Below are 17,909 nucleotides of genomic sequence, written 5' to 3'. Positions count from 1 at the left end.
TTAAGACACACTTGAAAAATTGTCAACCTATCCTTTAACCTATGATGAAAACAATTAGTTGCAGCCCTCATAGCAATAAATCAGCATCATGAAATTAAAATATAAATCCAGTTCACTCTAGAAGTTACTGGTAGAAATAACTTGATTACTTTTTTTTTTTTTTTTTTTTACCGCCTGACAGTGGGATCAGTTTGTTGTGTAATCCAATAAGCTCCAGTCCGTATTTCCCCTCAAGCCCATCTGGCTCACTGGCAGGGTTTGTTTACTGGCGGAGAGGCTGGGAAGAAGGGGGATCCTACAGGACCTGGGAGACTGTACAATCTACCTCTGTCTGTGGAAGAAGAAAAAGAAGAAGAAGAAGAAAAATAACTCTCAAACTTTATTCCACCTACTTTTTTCTCTTACACAGATAAAGGCTTGCGTTGTGACACCAGCCAGCTGTGTGGAGCATGAGCACAACCCGGAGCATTTGGTGTTTTTAATTTTAATAATTCCTAAACAGCAACAAAAAAACAAACAGGAGAGCTGCCTGCTGCTGAGCCACGACGGAGTCTGTCTGTCAGCGGAGGTCTCACTGAAATCTCTGCACGGACTGGAGGAGGAAAAAAACTGCGTTATTTCACAAGCAAAAGAAACTAATGTTTTGTGCTCGCTGGAGGACTTTTGGGGGAATTTCTGTGTGTGTGTGTGTGTGATGTTTTTTTTTTTAAACGAAAGACACGCTAACGTTACGCCACGCATGCCACAACCATCGAGTCAGCAGCAAACGCCTCCAAAAAAAATCCTCTGAATTAAGTTAAAGGTCGCCGTCACAGAAATTTTCATGCATGCAACTTTTTCAGTAAAATGAAGATGTTTTGCAGGTGTGTGCTTGTGAGTGAGATTTGTTTATGTTAAAAATTAATTGAAAAGGGTTGACGTGTAGCAGCGCAAACTTCACTTGTGGCCTGGACTAGCTAGCTAGCTAGCCTAACTGCCGTTTGCTAGCACTAACGTTAGCTTCTGCCCGGCCAACAAAAGTCTTGTTTTGGCACCGTTTTTATTTAATCGACACGGGCAAACTGAACTGGGACAGTTAAACCAAGCAAGACACATAAAGGGAGCACTCATGTCCCGTGCTTGTGTTTGTTAACGGGGCTTTTCCATGAGGTGGCTAACTTTAGCAGCAGCAGCAGCAGTGTTAGCTTGTGTTTGACTGAACACGTTGGACTCGTTCCTCCGCCCATCTTCCGGGATGTCGTTTATTTATTTTTGTTTACCTGTTGGCCCATGCCACAAAATAAAAACAATTTCCTGAAGGCATTTCTCCTCCAGTCTGAGCTGTCCTCCTCGCCAAGGATTATTGAGAATTTGAGCCGGAATAGTGCTGGATGGTGACTTATCCCGAGTCAGTTATGTGTCTCCGGACTGTGGGTTTTGTTTTGGCCGCTGTCTGCTTCATGATGAGCTGTCATCGAGCCAGTGCAGAGAGTAAGTAACCTTTATTCTCACCTTTTTTTATCTAAGTTAATGTTACGCATTTTTGTTGTGTCAAATTGTTTGAATAAGTGGCTGATTACACAGTTCACCTGCATGTGTGTGCACAGAAATTATGCAACATACTAAAGGCTCAAACATTAGAAACTACACAGTAACATTTCATTGAAAATGGTCAGAAAAGCTCTTTTCTTTGCAGGTGAGGGGATTACCTTTGACCAAAAAAATACACTTTTTCCTATAATAAATTAACTGAATTATTCCTATTGCTATTATTCCTTTAAATTAATCACATGGATTCCCCTTATAGACGATTTAGACCTACATAAATGTTTTAATAATCATCATTGGACACTATATAGATTTTAAGGAAATTGCTGAGCATTAAAATCATTAATTTTATACATGTCAGTCATACTAAATAGCCTAGTGTTTATTAACATTGTAAAATACATTTAATTTCTATACAGTGGTGCTTTTTAAACATCTACATTAGTTCAATTGATCTTTCATGCAGCTACCTGTCAGCAATTTTTACCAGTATTTTTTTCAATACTTTTCACAGTATACAATTCAAACTAAAGCAATGACAGATGGACTGAACACAAGCCAAAGTTCTTCACAATCAGTTATAAAGCCTAAAGCAGCAGGTAAATCACATGAAGAGCTGTTTTTAGACCAATACGTTTGGAAATGTTTCATCACAGTCAGCAGGAACATAAACTGAATCATCGGCTTACATAAAACGACAGTATTTCCTGGTGCACAGGGGACTAGGGCTGCAACTAGTGATCAGTTTCATTATCGATTCTTTTCTCGATTAATCCATTAGTTGTTTGGTCAATAAAATGTCGATCACTGTTTACCAAAGCCCACAGTAATGTCTTCAAATGTTTTCTTCTGTCCACAACCCAAAGATATTCAGTTTACTGTCGTAGAAACTAAAGAAACCAGAAAATATTCTCATTTGAGAAGACATTTTTTTCTCAAAAAATTACTCAAAACTATTAATCAACCATCTAACTTCTTGGTGTGTAATTTAGTTGTTGGCAACTAATCAATTAATCAACTTCTGCTGTGGCTCTGATAAACAAATTACAAACTACATTCAGTATCTTGTAAGAATTATATTAAACATACAAAATAACCTGCTGAGAAATACTACAAGCGTACTACTTAAAAGTACAGACACCCTGTAAGTCTGTACTGCAATATTCCCATACAGATTTTTTTGTGTTTTGTCAGTGATTGTGATTTGATAAAAGGCACGTAGGCAGCAACAGTGGTGTTGTAGACAGTCACTTCATTGAAGGGACAAAGGTTAACACTTATCGGCCATTTGAGTGCAGGAACTGTAAACAAAATGTTTTGTCCCAAATAAGGAGTCTGTGAATTTTAGGAGAATTAATTGTCTGTCTATTGTAAGATGGAAAGCATCGGTTTGTTGCTGTGGCCGGTGCAGGAATTTAACAATAACCCCTCTTTACAGCTCCTGACAGCTCCTTTATATTCACCAGCCAAGAAGCCTGGGTGATAAGAATGAATGAACACATTTGCAATCACTCGGAGACATTTTCGCCACAATGACTGCACACACTCACTGTTTCACTCTGTTGGAATCTGTTGCTTGAAGTAAATGTTACTTGTACTTATGTGGAAATGTATAGAAAACCTGTGGGACCACTTGCTTGTTTAAACTACTGTACTTAAGTGTACCTTTTTTAAAGAGCAGTCTGGCAAACATAACATTACACAGTTCAGCCATTGTCCCGTATAGAGCTGCAATGATTGATCGATTAGTTGCCAACTGTTTTGATAGTTGTTTAGAGTCATTTTTTAAGGAATAAAAAATCTAAAATTCATTGATTGCAGCTTCTTAAATGTGAATATTTTCTGTTTTATTCAGTCTTCTATGATAGTAAACTGAATATCTTTGGGTTGTTGGTCGGGATAAAAGAAGACATTTAGAGGACGTGATCTTGGGCTTTGGGGGAAAAAGTGATCAACATTTTCTAACATTTTATGGATCAAACAACTATTTGATTCATCAAGAGAATAATCAGCAGATTAACTGATAATGAAACTGATCATTAGTTGCAGCCACTAGTTCCACACACCAGGAAATACTGTCGATTTATGTAAGCGGATGATTCAGTTTATGTTCCTGTTGACTGTGATGAAACATTTCCAAACTTCTTTGTGTAAAAACAGCTTTTCATGTGGTTTATCTTCTGCGTTAAGCTTAATAACTGATTGTGAAGAACTTAAGCTTATGTTCAGCCCATCTGTCGTCGCTTTGTTTTGAATTGTATACGCTGAAATTAACTGAAAAATTACCGGTAAAAATTGCTGACAGGCAGCTGCGTGATTTGATGTAGAACAATGCTTAAATGTTAATTAACACTATTTAGCGTGATTGACATGTTTAAGAAGAATGTTTTTGTATGATTTAATGTTTACCAGTTTCCTTAAAATGTTTGCTTAGAAAGAGAGCACGTGTCCAAATACCTGACATTAGTTTTGATGTACAATTGCAGTAAATCACAGGCTTTTAGAGATACTTTAATATAGAGTATCACTCAGTAAATACTGTTGCTTTCATGTGTTATCTGTTCTGCAAGAAAAAATAGCTTCAAGGTTTATAGTAATTTTGACACTAGCACACACACAGTAAACTGTTTTATTTATTTCACAGACGGATTATCAGGAGCTCCTGCTTCTATGCACAGTATGAGATATAAGAAGTTTGTCCACTGTATGTAAACACAGTCTGTGGCTTTAAAATTCCTCGGTTTAGGCGAAGGGTGGCGCTTTGGTAGAGCGTGCAGGAGGCAGGACATGACGCAAAAAGTACATGCGGTCACGTATCCGGTTGGTAATTTGGTCATAAACAACCACATCTCTTGCCGTTCCTTGAATTTGTGTGACGATTTTGGTGTCAGCGCTTACCGGCAGAAGTTTCTGAATCTCATCGTCTCCCCAGTTAGACTTTTTTTGTTGTCGTCTTTGTGTAAATGACCCATTTTCTTCACTTTCAGATGTTTGTACTCTTCCAGTTTCGCACCAGTTGCATGATATAAACATCATCAATACGCCCACTCGCCTGCTGTGAATCCTCTGGAAAAATGACCTGCTGTATTCACACATGGACTCAATCGGACATTACATGGACTTTGTATTAGAGAGCTGGCAGGGTAAAGTCCGTTTAATGTCCAGTCCAACTGATTTGGACATTTACATTCTCACATACAGCTCCTCCGGGTAATGTCCGGATAACTTTAGGGGTGCAGCTTGTGTGTGAAAGGGAGTCTTATGTATCAGGAGCTCGATTTAAGAGGCCCTTCGAAGAAAAGAAAAGCACAAGCTCTCTCACCTTTCATCAGATTTTAGCGAGGGGCCATAGGGAGCGATGTCATCAAACCAGTTTGAGCGAGAATTTTAAGACATAAATCAAAAGCAAGTTGTGTAATTGCACTGCAGCTTCTCTCCCCTCCTCCTCCTCCTCGTCCTCCCCTCCTCCCCTCCTCCTCCTCCTCCTCTCAGACTTGAGAGTGAACCACAGAAGGGAAGAGTGGAACCTGGGCCTCACACTGGTGGATTTCATAAGCTGGACTGACCAGTGTCGAAGTCAGGAAATCTTCTCAGCTACTTGTTGGTAGCTGTCCAGCTCAGCTTGATGGAAAAATTCCCTTTAATAATGGAAGCTTATATTTAATAGAGGCAGTGTGAATAGATTTAATTTATTTAGCATCTGATGGCAGTTGAAATTTTAGAGCCATATGACAACAAACGTGTCTTATGTTTCATTACATATGTCACACTTCCTGTTAGCCCCCAGTTTGTGTCTCTCATGTATTTCTATTCCATAAGAGTGGAAGCCGGGTATCTTTTCTTTCTGAAAAAATACATACACAGTGATCTTTGAAAAGCCCAGTGGGTCATTTAACAACCTCCTACTGTTCTGAATGTATTTCCAGAATCCTCAAGTTTCAAGTTTTTCCTCGCTAAAGGTTTTTTTTTTTTTTCGGGGATTTTTTCCTTCAAATCGAAAGAGTCTAAGGATAGAAGATGCTGCACAGATTGCAAAGCGACAAATTTGTGATATTAGGTTATACAAATAAAAATGAACTCGACTCAGGTTCTCTTGTAACCATCTGGATGAGAAAATATTCTGACAGCTGCACAATGAAGATGATTTGTAACAGATTTCCCTCGTTGCACCATTGTTTATATAACAAAAACATTTGCCTGAAATTTCATGTCTGTGCTTAATTTGCACCGTGTGAAACAAAATAAAAAAGTTTCGATATTAGTTATATTTCTCGATATTGATGTAACATTGTATTATAATGTATTTTTAAATAGAATACTATGTTTGTGTTTTCTTGTCGTGCAACTGCTTTGATTGGAAATAGACTTGGAAACCTGGTTAAAAGTCTTTTTTGTGTTTGTGTGTGTGTAGCCGACGGGATATTTTTTCATTCAGATTGTTAGAAAAGTCTTTTAGGATTCTGGAAATACCTTCAAAACAGCAGTAATTGTTGTTGAACGAGCTTCTGGAAAGCTTCTTTGCCAGTTATTATTACTAAAAAAAAAACGGGTGCTTAACTCTGTGACTCGGTTGTTTTTTATTTTTTTTGTTTTGTTTTATTTTTACTTCTATGTCATGCCAAACATTTGGCCCGTACCACTTGGGATTACAAGACACCGCTGTTTTACAAAACATACATCTTCCGGCGTATACAAAGCATGTGGAAAAAGGAAAAGAAAAGAAAAACAAACAAGATAAAAACAAAACAAAACAAAAATCCCAAATGAACTGTTCACATAAAGGACTGTTACATATCTACAGATTATCTGGATAAAGAGCTTTTTTTTTTTTTTTCCTCTTCTCCCAGGCTTTCTCCAGATAACCGGCTAATTTATATGTTTCACATGTGAACAGCCGACTCAGTCTTTGCACATCATCCATATTTACAATTTCAACATCATGGTAATACATGAGAGACACAAACTGCATCTTAACTTCCAGCTCGGTTCACCTCAGGTTGAGGTTTCAGGTTGGTCGGGTTGTCAGACTGCAGTGTTTTTGCTCCGCCGTGTCATCAACAGACATAATAATAATGCTTTTAATTCATACCGCACTTTTCATTCATAGTGAAACTCAAAAAGCCTATCAAGAGCGTCAAACAGCAGGGGCTCGCCATGAAGCAACCAGCCGGCTTTTGTTGAGTATCACTCTGGTCGGAGCAGGTCTTGTAGGCGGGCAGCGAGCCAAAAACCCAGCAAGCCTTGATTTACGGCCCCCGACAGGAGAGCAATTGTAGGTGATGAAACTGGCACCCTTCCACCTCTCCAAAAACACTCAGACAAAAAAAAAACACTACACACAAACTGCCTCTGCTGTCTCAAGTACCAAAGTCATGAGCGCGTTTGACATGTATACAAAAGAATGATTTTTGCACTTGTCTCCTTCAACAATGTCCGTGTAATCACGGCTGGCAGGTTCACGTTTGGAAATTATATACAGCTTGAAAACAGAGTAATCTGGCACACCTGCACTCCTTCGCTCCTACCGCACACACACACACACACACACACACACACACACACACACAGACGTATCTGAAAAGGAAAGCTTGTTGTGTCAGATCTTTACCCTTGGCACCGTGCCCCTGTCAAAAGGAAATGTGCTTGTTATTGTGTACTCACACTTTAGAGGTAATAATTACCTCAAAGCCAACGTCGGCTTTAATGCCCACAATAACTCTAACTGATGCGGTTAACACTTGTTGTGTCAGCAGGACACTCAGAGTTTCTAGTGTTAAATTACTGTATTGTCTTACTCTAAGTCTTTTTGGACAATTGGTCTGACAAAAAAAAAAAAAAGACATTTGAAGATGCCAAAACATCTAGACAACACAACGAATCAGTTAGTTGAAAAAAAAAAACAAGCGACAGATTAATCAACAATGAACATAATTGTTAGTTGCAGCCCTCACAAATCACACAATCCCCAGAGGGAGCTTGTGGTTTGCAAGCTCTCTCTTTTACTCCATTTCACCCTGTTTAGAGACTAGAGGCCTGAATTACATTGGTCTAATTGTATTCCCCGGACTGTTATGTACTGTATTGTATTATTAATGCGCTGCACTCGGCGATGTTGCCCCTACCAAACAGCCGGCAATTTGATAAGCTCCTTTCCCCCTGCACCTGCTTGAAAGACATTTATAGGAGAGCCTATACAGTTCAGTATGGCCTTGACTCTTGAGCAATTTCCTAAGAAGGTTGTATCTCACAGAGTTGTAGTAACTGCTGTAATATCTAATCCTATGCAAATAAAGAGATGAAAGCTTGTCTTAGTTAAATGTAACTGCAGTGGAGAGCTATGCAGAGTTAAATGGTTGTGTGCTGACTAACAATTGTCAGAGTTTCAACTAGTTTCCCTTTGGATGTTACTTTGAAAACAGTATGTACTGTATGTACTGATAAAGGCAGGAGTTATTATTAGTGAGCTGTTTTCATTGTATACTTTGAAACCGACGGACGATTAGGTTTTACAGCTGTTCTTTAAGTGGATTACATCACACGTCAGTTTGGAAACGGCGAACATGTACGTTATATCTCGGTGACCTCGGCATTTTGGGGATCTGCAGTTAGTTTTAGTCTAGGTTGGAAAACAACAGAACAGCGAAACCTTGAAAAGGGAAGTGTTGCAATCACTGAATGTTTGTGTTCCTGCATGCTTATTGAGGCCTCAGTTCTCTCTGAGGCCCAGCGATAATATACACCATCAGTCTAACAACCTGTAGCTCCCCCCCTCCTCCCCTCCTCCCTTCCCCTCCCCTCCCCTCCGCTCCCCATCCACCTCCTTCACAAGATCAGAAGCATTAGTGCCTGTTGATGCTTGCAGCTGTAGTGAAAGGATTGCAAGTTTGCTGCTGAGCACGCCAGCGGACGGACAGTCGAGTCTTTAAGTACAGATATGTACAGCGTTTGTGTTCTGCATGTATCTCAACTTTTCACAGTTATAGTTCAGTACATGTGGATTTAATTTTAGTACCGTCATGTGACCTACACACAATTTTACATCAGGCATTCACAGCGGCATCTATCTGGAGTTATTATCAGGACAACAACGTGCCTTCATGGGCTTTTGCATTTACACTTGGTATTAATGTTGTTTGTCTTGTGTGCAAGCTTGTGTGCGTTATGTTACAGAGTTGTGATATGAAAAGTGCACAAACAAGGTCGCAGAAGTCAGCTGTCAACAAACATTGACATGACATTTTCATCTCACAGTCAGGTTTTTTTTTTTTTTTTTCCTCTCAAATGTGATCAAGCTGTATGGATTTCCTTTACGCCCGACTTACTTTGACTGGAGTCTGACCTCAACCAGACAGATGTCGCCTGATAGATCAGAACATATTCAAATTGCACTGCAGACTACATGCACTTATATTAAGCAATAACATGTTGTTTTTTTTCTTTCCTTATATCCAGATATAGATTATATACTAGTGATATGTTTAAATGATGCCTAAAAGTTAAAGGATAACGCTTACGTGTTATTGATCCTTCAGTAATAATAACGAATCACCTGAAGAGTCCAAAGTCTACAATTTATCTGACTAACAAGTATCGTTAGTTGGTAGTGGTCAATGAAATTAAGGTATGAGAGTTGCAACAAATCAGAGAATCGATTAGTTGATAATCTCCAACTATTTTGATGACTGAATAATTGTTTTAGTAATTTTCTTAGCAAAAAGGCCAAATATTCTGTCGATGCAGCTTCTCAAATTTTTAGCTTTTCTGTGTCATACATGATAGTAAACTGAATATCTTTGGATTTTGGATTGTTGATCAGACAAAACAAGACATTTAAAGAGCTTTAAGACATTATAACGGGCATTTTGCACTATTTTCTGACATTTTATAGACAAAACGACCAACCAATCGGCAGATTAGTCAATAATGAAAATAATCCTTAGTCGCATCCCGGTAAGGAATACATCACCTAATGCAATGGCATGACTGTTTTATGTTTTTATTTCTGTTGCTACACGGGCAAAACTTTGAATAATTTTCTATAGTACTGTGTGATGTTCTTTATCAGATAGATAGGCAGGTATATTAAACCCAGTGTGAATTTTTAGGCTATTTATTACTTCAATTAAACAGAATTGTTTTGTGTATTGTTTTGTTTATTTAAACTACTACTACTACTTAAATGCGCGCTTTCATAGTCTTCATCAGTAGGTTAAGTTTGCTCAGTTGTCACGGAGATGGATCTGGATCTGTTGACTGTGCTTTTATGATTTTCATACATGACATTTTTAAGACTTCCCATTCCTGTTGGCTCTAAGTTAAACATTACTGCTGAGGAAGACTGTGTGATACAGATGAAAGATCCAGCAAAAGAGAGTAAATGGACCAAGTGGAGTTTGGATTTTTTTTTTTTTCCAAAAGTCCTATTTCCAAAATAAATAATGGGTCACAAATCAACATAAGTGCTCTACTTAGATTTATTTTCCTCCGCTTTGTGTTGTTAAATGCATTTCAGAGCTTCATGTAAAACACTTTGATTTGCATCTGTGTTCAAAAAAAAAAAAAAAGACACAAATACAAAATCAACTGGCCTCTCCTTGTTAGGATAAACTGATTGTTGGTTTTAGTCTTTTCATGCTTGTTGCAAACGAAAGATAAAATAACACCAGCTATGACCTTAAAAGCTCTCGCCAGCCCGTTATTATTAACAGGTTTGTTCTTGCACACAGTGGTGCTGAAACAGGCAGTCGTCATACTGCTTGTTTTTAATTAACCTTAAAAGTGCATCTGTCTCAGAGGTGCGGACGGTAGTAGACATGTCTGATGGCATCGGTCAATGGAAACTGCCCTTCTAATGACTGATTAATGATTCAGAGCGCCGTGGCCGTGTTTTCAGTCTTGTCTGGCTCAAAGTAGGTGATGTATGGAGAGCTGGAGCCGGCCCAGTCACCATGGTAACCTTTGTGATGTCTCCCAGTTTTTTTTTTTCTCTCTTTCTCAACAATACGGCGTGCATTTAAATTCTAGGATGCACCTGGTTTGTTTTGCCCAGAGTTGTGTCACGGCCCCCCGAGTTTCAGTGGTCGGCTCTAAAACACTGTAAAAACAAAAAAGTTTGCTACTTCTGCCAAAGTTTTGTTCCTAAACTAAGTGTTCACACATGGAGAAGTCAGCTCAGCCAGTTCTTTCTCTGCTGCCGCTCTGAAATTCCTGCCTTACACACCAGGGCTGCCATGTTCCAGTTTCCAATGTGAGCCACTATCGGTACGGCCGGAGTGTATTAGATTCTCTATTGGGAATGCGGTGCTAAAAATACTGGCCTGGCTGAAAGTGTACACTGTGATAGGAGCCTGGACTCGCCGCCCTGTGATGATTCGCCTTCTCCACAGGGTCACTCAGTACTCAGTTGATATGTCCGTTGATATTTCTGAAACTGCAGAACCACTGTCCCTCGTATTGTTCATTTCTGGCATCTTTTGTCCAATAAATTGTGTTTTGTGTGTGGTTGTATGAGAAAGACGGAGGCGTCGTCGTAATTGTAAACGCGTTCGGTAGATCCACAGCAGTCTAGATCTGTTGCAGTCTCCTCGGGAAGTTTAATAGGAAATGTTTCATTTGGAGGTGGATGTGTTGAAATTACAGGTTTGTGGCATGCTATTCATGCGTGAAATTCGGCAACGCTCCCGAGACCACAACGAGAGCTGCAGATCTAAATGCAGTTTTAAAAAGAGAAATGTGCTTTTTAACGAGCCGAGTTGCTTTTAATAGCCTGCAGTCGAAACCCATGTTAGGACATTTTGCTTGTATTTTAAACAAGCCGCAAAGTTGTAGGCTGAACCCTGGATAATTGCTGCAGCGTGAGCTTTCTGGTTAAGGTCATGGAGTGAAAAGCTTGTTGTTTGGACACTTTGTGATTGGACACTCTGTGTGTGTGTGTGTGTGTGTGTGTGTGTGTGTGTGTGTGTGTGCGTGTGTGTGTGTGTGCCGGTTGTCTTGTACTGTTATGCAACAGAAGGTGTAAAACGAGCTGCTGCCATAAAGAGGTGCACGCCTAGCTGTTATACCTCTTCCCACACATGGCTGACCAGTTGGCCTGATGCGCCCAGCTCAATGGTTGGTAGTTTGGTAAACAAATACAGCCCTCTCACCAGGCAGCACACTTCCAGATGCACCCGTGACTCGTGAACTGTGAATATCGGGCCTGGAATTTCCCATGTTGCACCTGTAAAGGAAAACATCTTTATGGCCATTGTTACTTTACTGTTATGTCACACAAAGCATATGTCGAAGATGTTGGCTGATTTCCAGAAGTTTAAGGAGAGTTGAGGATGTCCTCATTACCGTCAGCTTTCTCCATAAAGAATCCCCCCGAGTGTAATAATGTTTGATTTAGCAATAGGTTTCAAGAAGTCCATGCAGTGCTTTATCTGCAGTAACAGTAGAGTTGAATCTACTGGATTTATTTTGAAATGATTAGTCAATTGATCAATTAGTCGATCAAGAAAATATAAATTATTATAATTGAGTATTTGTTGCAGAAAAACAGGCTTAAAAAAAAGTCAGTTATCAAGCAAAATGCCCCAAATTTACTGCTTTTCTCTGTTTTATATCATTATAAAGGAGGTATTTATGAGTTTTGGACTGTAGGTAGAACAATAAAGTAGCCTAATTCATCACAGTATGCTCTTAAAATTGTGATTTTCACAGTTTTTTTTTTCCCCCTGACATTCAATAAATTGAATGATGAATCGCTGGTATGAAAATATAATTGACACATTAATACTTTTTTAGTTGCAGCCCTACATTCGTGTCTTACCGTGTCATTGTGATACCGTAGGATCGAGAATGATTGAGACAGAGAAAAATGTAGCCCGTCTGCGCAAAAACAGTCAAAGAATTCCTCATCGCACAGTATGATGTGTCTGGGTGAGGACTGACAGAAGCCACAAATCTACTACTGCTGCAATACTTGACCGTTAGTACTTCAATTCCCCTCACAGACAAATATTTTTAATGGGTTAGCTAATGTTTTTAATGGTCTGAGTTACAGAAGCAACCCCACAAATCAACTAACTAAGGATGAGCACAGCTTCACTCTGATGACAGCACTCCCTATTTGACAGTGGCTTACTGCCAGAAATGTGGTTGCTAAACAAAATGTCAGCAAAGATGGTCTGGTCTTCATCAAAGCCAGGGACATAACCACATATTTTTCAGTAAAATATCCCCTCTAATTACCAAGAGATCTATTTTTTTCCCTCCTTGAGACCGTGTCTGACTTCTTCGACCCTGTTTTTCCAGTTTGCAGAGCAGACGTCTTGCCTAACGGATCGGTCACGTTCAGCAGTTGTAATCTTCTGACAAATGCAAAAGATAAATTTGTCTTTGGGAATTTTTTTGTTGTTATTCATAACACTTCCTTTCCATAATACAGTGCTATTTTTAGTTCGCCTTAAGATTATGCTGCAAAGTTCAACACTTAATTGATGATTGAAAAATATTTTTTAGCCCAAAATAAGATAAGTTTGAGCCTTTTTCTTTACTTGCTTTATTTTGTGTGACTCCCATGAAAGTACCTAGTCTCTAAAGAACCTGTGTCTTCCCTCTTTATGTCTTTTCAGTTTGTCCAAGCAAGGACATCCGGAATAATGTGACCAACCTGCAGACGCTCGAGAACTGCACTGTGATTGAAGGCCACCTGAAGATCTTACTTATGTTTAGGACCAAGCCTGAGGATTTTCGAGGCCTCAGTTTCCCTAAGCTGACAGTGGTCACAGACTACCTGTTGCTGTTCAGGGTTTACGGCTTGGAGAGCCTCAGCGATCTCTTCCCCAACCTGACAGTCATCAGAGGCAACAACCTGTTCTTCAACTATGCCCTGGTGGTGTTCGAGATGCTCCAGCTGCGAGAGATCGGCCTCCATAGCTTGATGAACATCACCCGAGGAGCCGTTAGAATCGAGAAGAACCCAGATCTCTGCTATCTCTCCACTCTGGACTGGTCCAAGATCTTGGACTCAGTGGAGGACAACTATATCGTAGCCAACAAGAATGACAGAGAGTGTGGAGACGTGTGCCCGGGGGTGGCCATCGGAAAGACCACCTGCCAGACGACAACCATCAACGGACACTTCAGCGAACGATGCTGGACGCAGAAACACTGCCAAAGAAGTAAGCAGTCTTTTTGTTTTAATTCGCTCACTTCTCATATCTGACATCTTAACATCTGTGTCGCACAATTTGCAAGCAAACAAACAGCAGAACTACCAAGTCCTGATCCAGGACCCTCACAAATATACTCACGGGATGGAAAGCAATCTTCTTAGTGACTTAAAAGGTTATATAATTAAGGCTACTACGAAATCCTGCACCATTGTTGACTTTACATGGTTTGCATCGGCCTTCAAAGTCACTAAATCTCTGAATAAATCATGTTTTTTGTTACTTAACACCAGCTGACAAGACGATCCGATGAGTTAATGTTTGCAGCCTTCTTCCTGTAACAAATTCACATATACCTGATTGACTGAAATGTTCAGATTTCTTCTGATAGCCGCTGAGACACATAGTGAGACAGTCCTGGATCAGAGCTCAATACTGTGGAGTGCTGAAACAATTAATCACCAACAAATCTGATAATGGATTTGTTGGCAATAGATTTTAGGCATTTTTTAAACAAAAAATGCCAAAATATTTTGAGGGTTCAACTTCTGAAATGTGAAGATTTACTGTTTTTCCCTGTTTTTTCTGTTATTGTAAATGAAATATTTTTTAGTTTTGGACTTTTAGTCAGACAGAATGAGCAATCAGAAGACACCTTTTTTGGTCTCTGTTGGGTCTTTTGTCATTTTGTTGACTAAATGGTTAATCAGTTAGTCAAAGAAATGGTCAACACTTGCTTTTTACGGAGCTTTCTACCAAATCTTGCGGGGTTGGTCTCATATTTGTGACAGTTTGCTTTTTTATTATGTTTTTGTAATGCTAAAAATCATTACTTCTACACTTGTTATAGAAGATAAACTGTATCTTTAATACAGCTTCATAATTCCCTACCATTAAAATAACATCATCATATGATTTTTTTTTGCTAGTGACCAGCAGCAGCTCCTTGTGTAGCTCTTCTCAGCTACTTTTCCATCAACACATCAATATTTCCATTCCCTGCTGCTTTTGCCACACGTCTAACCAGTCTGACATTTGCAGAATTCAACTCTCCATTCGGACCAAATAGAAGGCGATGAGGGTTGCTGTTTGAAACAAAAATACTTCTTTGTTCGCGTCAGAATGAATGATGAATTGCAGCTTCAAAATTGTTTGGCCAAAAGTAAGTTGTGTCCCTTTTTTGGTGTTGAAATGTCAGAGCCGTGTCATGTGCTCAGGTTTAGTAAAGTAGGCCAAATTCTGTGTCAATGCAGCTTGAACTGTACTCTAACGTGACGCAACACCTCACCAGTTAAGTCTATGAATGTTTACTCTCAAAAGACTGTAGTATGTCATAGCTCCTGTTGTGTGGAGGAGGTAAAGAAAGACGTTAGGACCCCTATAAGCTCAGCTCCTGCATCATGGGCCTTTCCCCTCTGTTCCGGCTTTCACTGTAAAACAACAAGCCCGCCCATTTCACACTGCCAAAGAGTTCAAGTTCGAGTGCTGAGAAGAATTTTGCGCATGGGTGCTGTCTGAACACCTTGGCTCGCACCATTACGCAACAGTCCGTACAGTAGTTTAACAACTCTTTTGAACCAGTTTCCCTGCACATGTCAAGCTCCTATTAATGCGTTGTTTGGTGTGGCGGCTACACGCAGCTTCTGTAGAGCTGAGTGAGGCCCATTATTATGCTCTTCACTCCCCTCGCCACTGAAGAGTGGTTTTTTATAGTTTTTTTCCATTAATGACTTTTTTCTTGATCCAATTTCTGAGTCATCACAAATCCTTAAAGGCATTCGCAAAAGGCCCAGAAGGCCTATTGTCGAATTGTGGTGATGTGGTGAACGTCAAAGCGGAAGCGTTTTAGAGAGTCTCAGAGCAGAAATGATTTCCTAATTGTGTGCCATTCTCTTGACAATGAATCAAGACCAGACGCTGACTGGCAAGCACTGATCTCCAGTCATGGGCCTGCATTCTGCATGGGCAGGGCCTGTGGTCTTGTGGTCTGGGACCTGTGGTTTTTTGCCTACTTTCACTAAAGCATGAAAAGACCCGTTAAGCCCCAGCTTGAACCACAGGACAGAGCGCGAGGCATTCGGTGTCCTCTTCAGATCTACGCTCTTAATGTTTTTTATAGACTCGCTGTAGTTCCCAAGTAAGCTACTTTTTTCCAAAATTGTTGGATTCTTATTTTTTAGGCTCCCCTGCTTCTCAGATCTGCTGCTGTTGTGACTCAGATAGCTTTGAAAATAAAGTTAGATGCATCAACAATATAAATAATGAGTCTGATACTAAAAGTAGTATTTTGGAGTTACAGTAAAATAACTTTTTTATATGCGTAATAGTTCTCACTCAAATAGAGAACTTGATGCCAAAAATGTGTTTCATGGCTGTTTATATAATAGAGCAAGTGAAAAATGATGACATTGCTATATTAAAAGGTTTTGTACTGAGAAGAATAGGCAGTGGATAAGTAGTGTAAGTGCCAGAGGTGACTGTGGGTCACCCTCAGTACACCAACAGAAAACAAAGCTGCAGAACCACGAGGCTTGGCTTAGCTCCCATGTTTGGAGTCACAACCCATTTCCCTTCCCTGCCTCTATAGCGGGGGTAATTTTAGCTTCTACCAGAGCAGCCGCTGCTAATTTCCCCCTCCTTTTTACACTAAATTGGGTGGATCCGTTTAGCAAAGTGGCAAAGCAAGGTTGCAGGAGATGCTCATTACCAAAGCTTATTAGATTTGACTACATGGACACACACAGACACACGCCATGTCAACAGCTGTAATAGCGGCAAATACGAGACATCATCTTGTGAAGCATCTTTGTCATCTTTGCAATTATCTCTTTGAAATTCTGTCCTAATTTTGTTTGGTGTGTTATGAAGTTTTAATAAAAATAAATGCCAATATTCCATAAAGCGGTTGAAATCATTCCTCCTGTTCATACTGGCTATTAAAAGATCCCCTTCAAATGTGTTTTCAATGTAAGTGATGAGGGCCAAAATCCACAGTGTGTCCACACAGTCATTTTGTGCAAGAATGCATTTAACAGTTTATCTAAAGCTTATATGAGGCTTCAGCAGTCTGAGTTAGTCATATCAAGTGGATTTACAGTCTTTTTAGCATCAATTTCCCTCTTTGTGTTTCCCTGTTGTGCTGTGGTGGAAGTATAATAACAAAAAGAGAGACTTTGTCACTAAAAAGACTGTAACATTTAAAAATATCTACTTGATTTGACTAATTTGGACAGCTGAAGCTTCATAATAGCTTCAGATAAACTTTTAAATACATGTTCTACACATCAGGAGGACTGTGGATTTTGGCCTCCATCACATTGTGAGTGCATTATGAAGGGATCTTCTAATGGTCAGTACAAACAGGAGGGGTGATTATGTCAAGAAAAACCTGTTTCAAAGTTCATTTGAGCACCTGACTGTTGTTTTAAGACAGACTTGAAAAAATTGCGAACCCATCCTTTTAAGTGCTTCTATTTCTCTTGAGATTGCGACATGCCGCTCTGATCAATCGCTACGAAATGAACACACAATTTGATCAATCAATCACCCGCTGAGCTTAAATAGACCTGATTTGACGCATCTCATCTCATTATCAGTGTAGTCACTTTAGTAGAAGACAGTTTAAATAATTACCTTATATATAATATGCGGCCTTTACTCTGTGATGTAGCGCCACTACTCCTCTGATGTTAGTGGTCGTTCCTTCTTCTTTCTCTTCTTGTCATCTCTCTACTGATGCTGATAAAGGCATAAAAATCCCCCAAAACACTTTTTTTTTTCAGGCTCAAAATATATATACGTTGTGACTGCACATGTGTGAAAACGCCTGCATATGCAAACACCCAACGTAGTGTTAACAGAGTTTTATGTCCACCATGCTGGAGTAAACCAGGCCCTTTTAAGGTAAATCCAAAGAAATATCAAGAACTACTTTGAAAAACCCTGTTACTGGTAATAACAAATGGTTGTGAAACCCCCCAATTTCTGTGTCTTTTTGTAATGTCTCAATTCTTTTACGAACTCAGCCATTTCAAATCTGTTGCAAAACAAAGCAGGCCTTTATTTCCTCTTTAATAATTGAGTTGAAATTATAGCGTGAAGGGAAATATTACTGTCGAGAATATTTTCTTTTAATGAAGTACTTTTCCTTGCCAGCACTCATTTGAAAATAATGGGCATTTGATTGCACTGTGGTAATTATTTATAAACATGTGGCACAGCTTG

The 17,909-nt window shown here is 39.5% G+C and overlaps 1 protein-coding gene across 2 annotated transcripts in view; it reads left to right on the top strand.

The window, feature by feature from the left end:
* The first annotated feature begins 208 nt into the window (after nucleotides 1-208).
* insra (insulin receptor a) overlaps nucleotides 209-17,909 on the top strand; it is a 57,261-nt gene continuing 39,560 nt past the window's right edge. Inside the window, exons 1-2 of one of the 2 annotated variants that reach the window (XM_044367300.1) lie at nucleotides 209-1,470; nucleotides 13,146-13,694. In XM_044367300.1, the coding sequence (XP_044223235.1) occupies nucleotides 1,371-1,470; nucleotides 13,146-13,694 (649 nt within the window). In that variant the 5' untranslated portion in view covers nucleotides 209-1,370. The remainder of the gene's footprint in view (nucleotides 1,471-13,145; nucleotides 13,695-17,909) is intronic. The other variant, XM_044367299.1, reaches the window with a different exon arrangement.

Source organism: Thunnus albacares, chromosome 12 (genome assembly GCF_914725855.1).
Source record: "Thunnus albacares chromosome 12, fThuAlb1.1, whole genome shotgun sequence".
NCBI lineage: Eukaryota > Metazoa > Chordata > Actinopteri > Scombriformes > Scombridae > Thunnus > Thunnus albacares.
The sequence above is the reverse complement of the archived record's forward strand: the minus strand, read 5'-3'. Positions and strand labels throughout refer to the sequence as shown.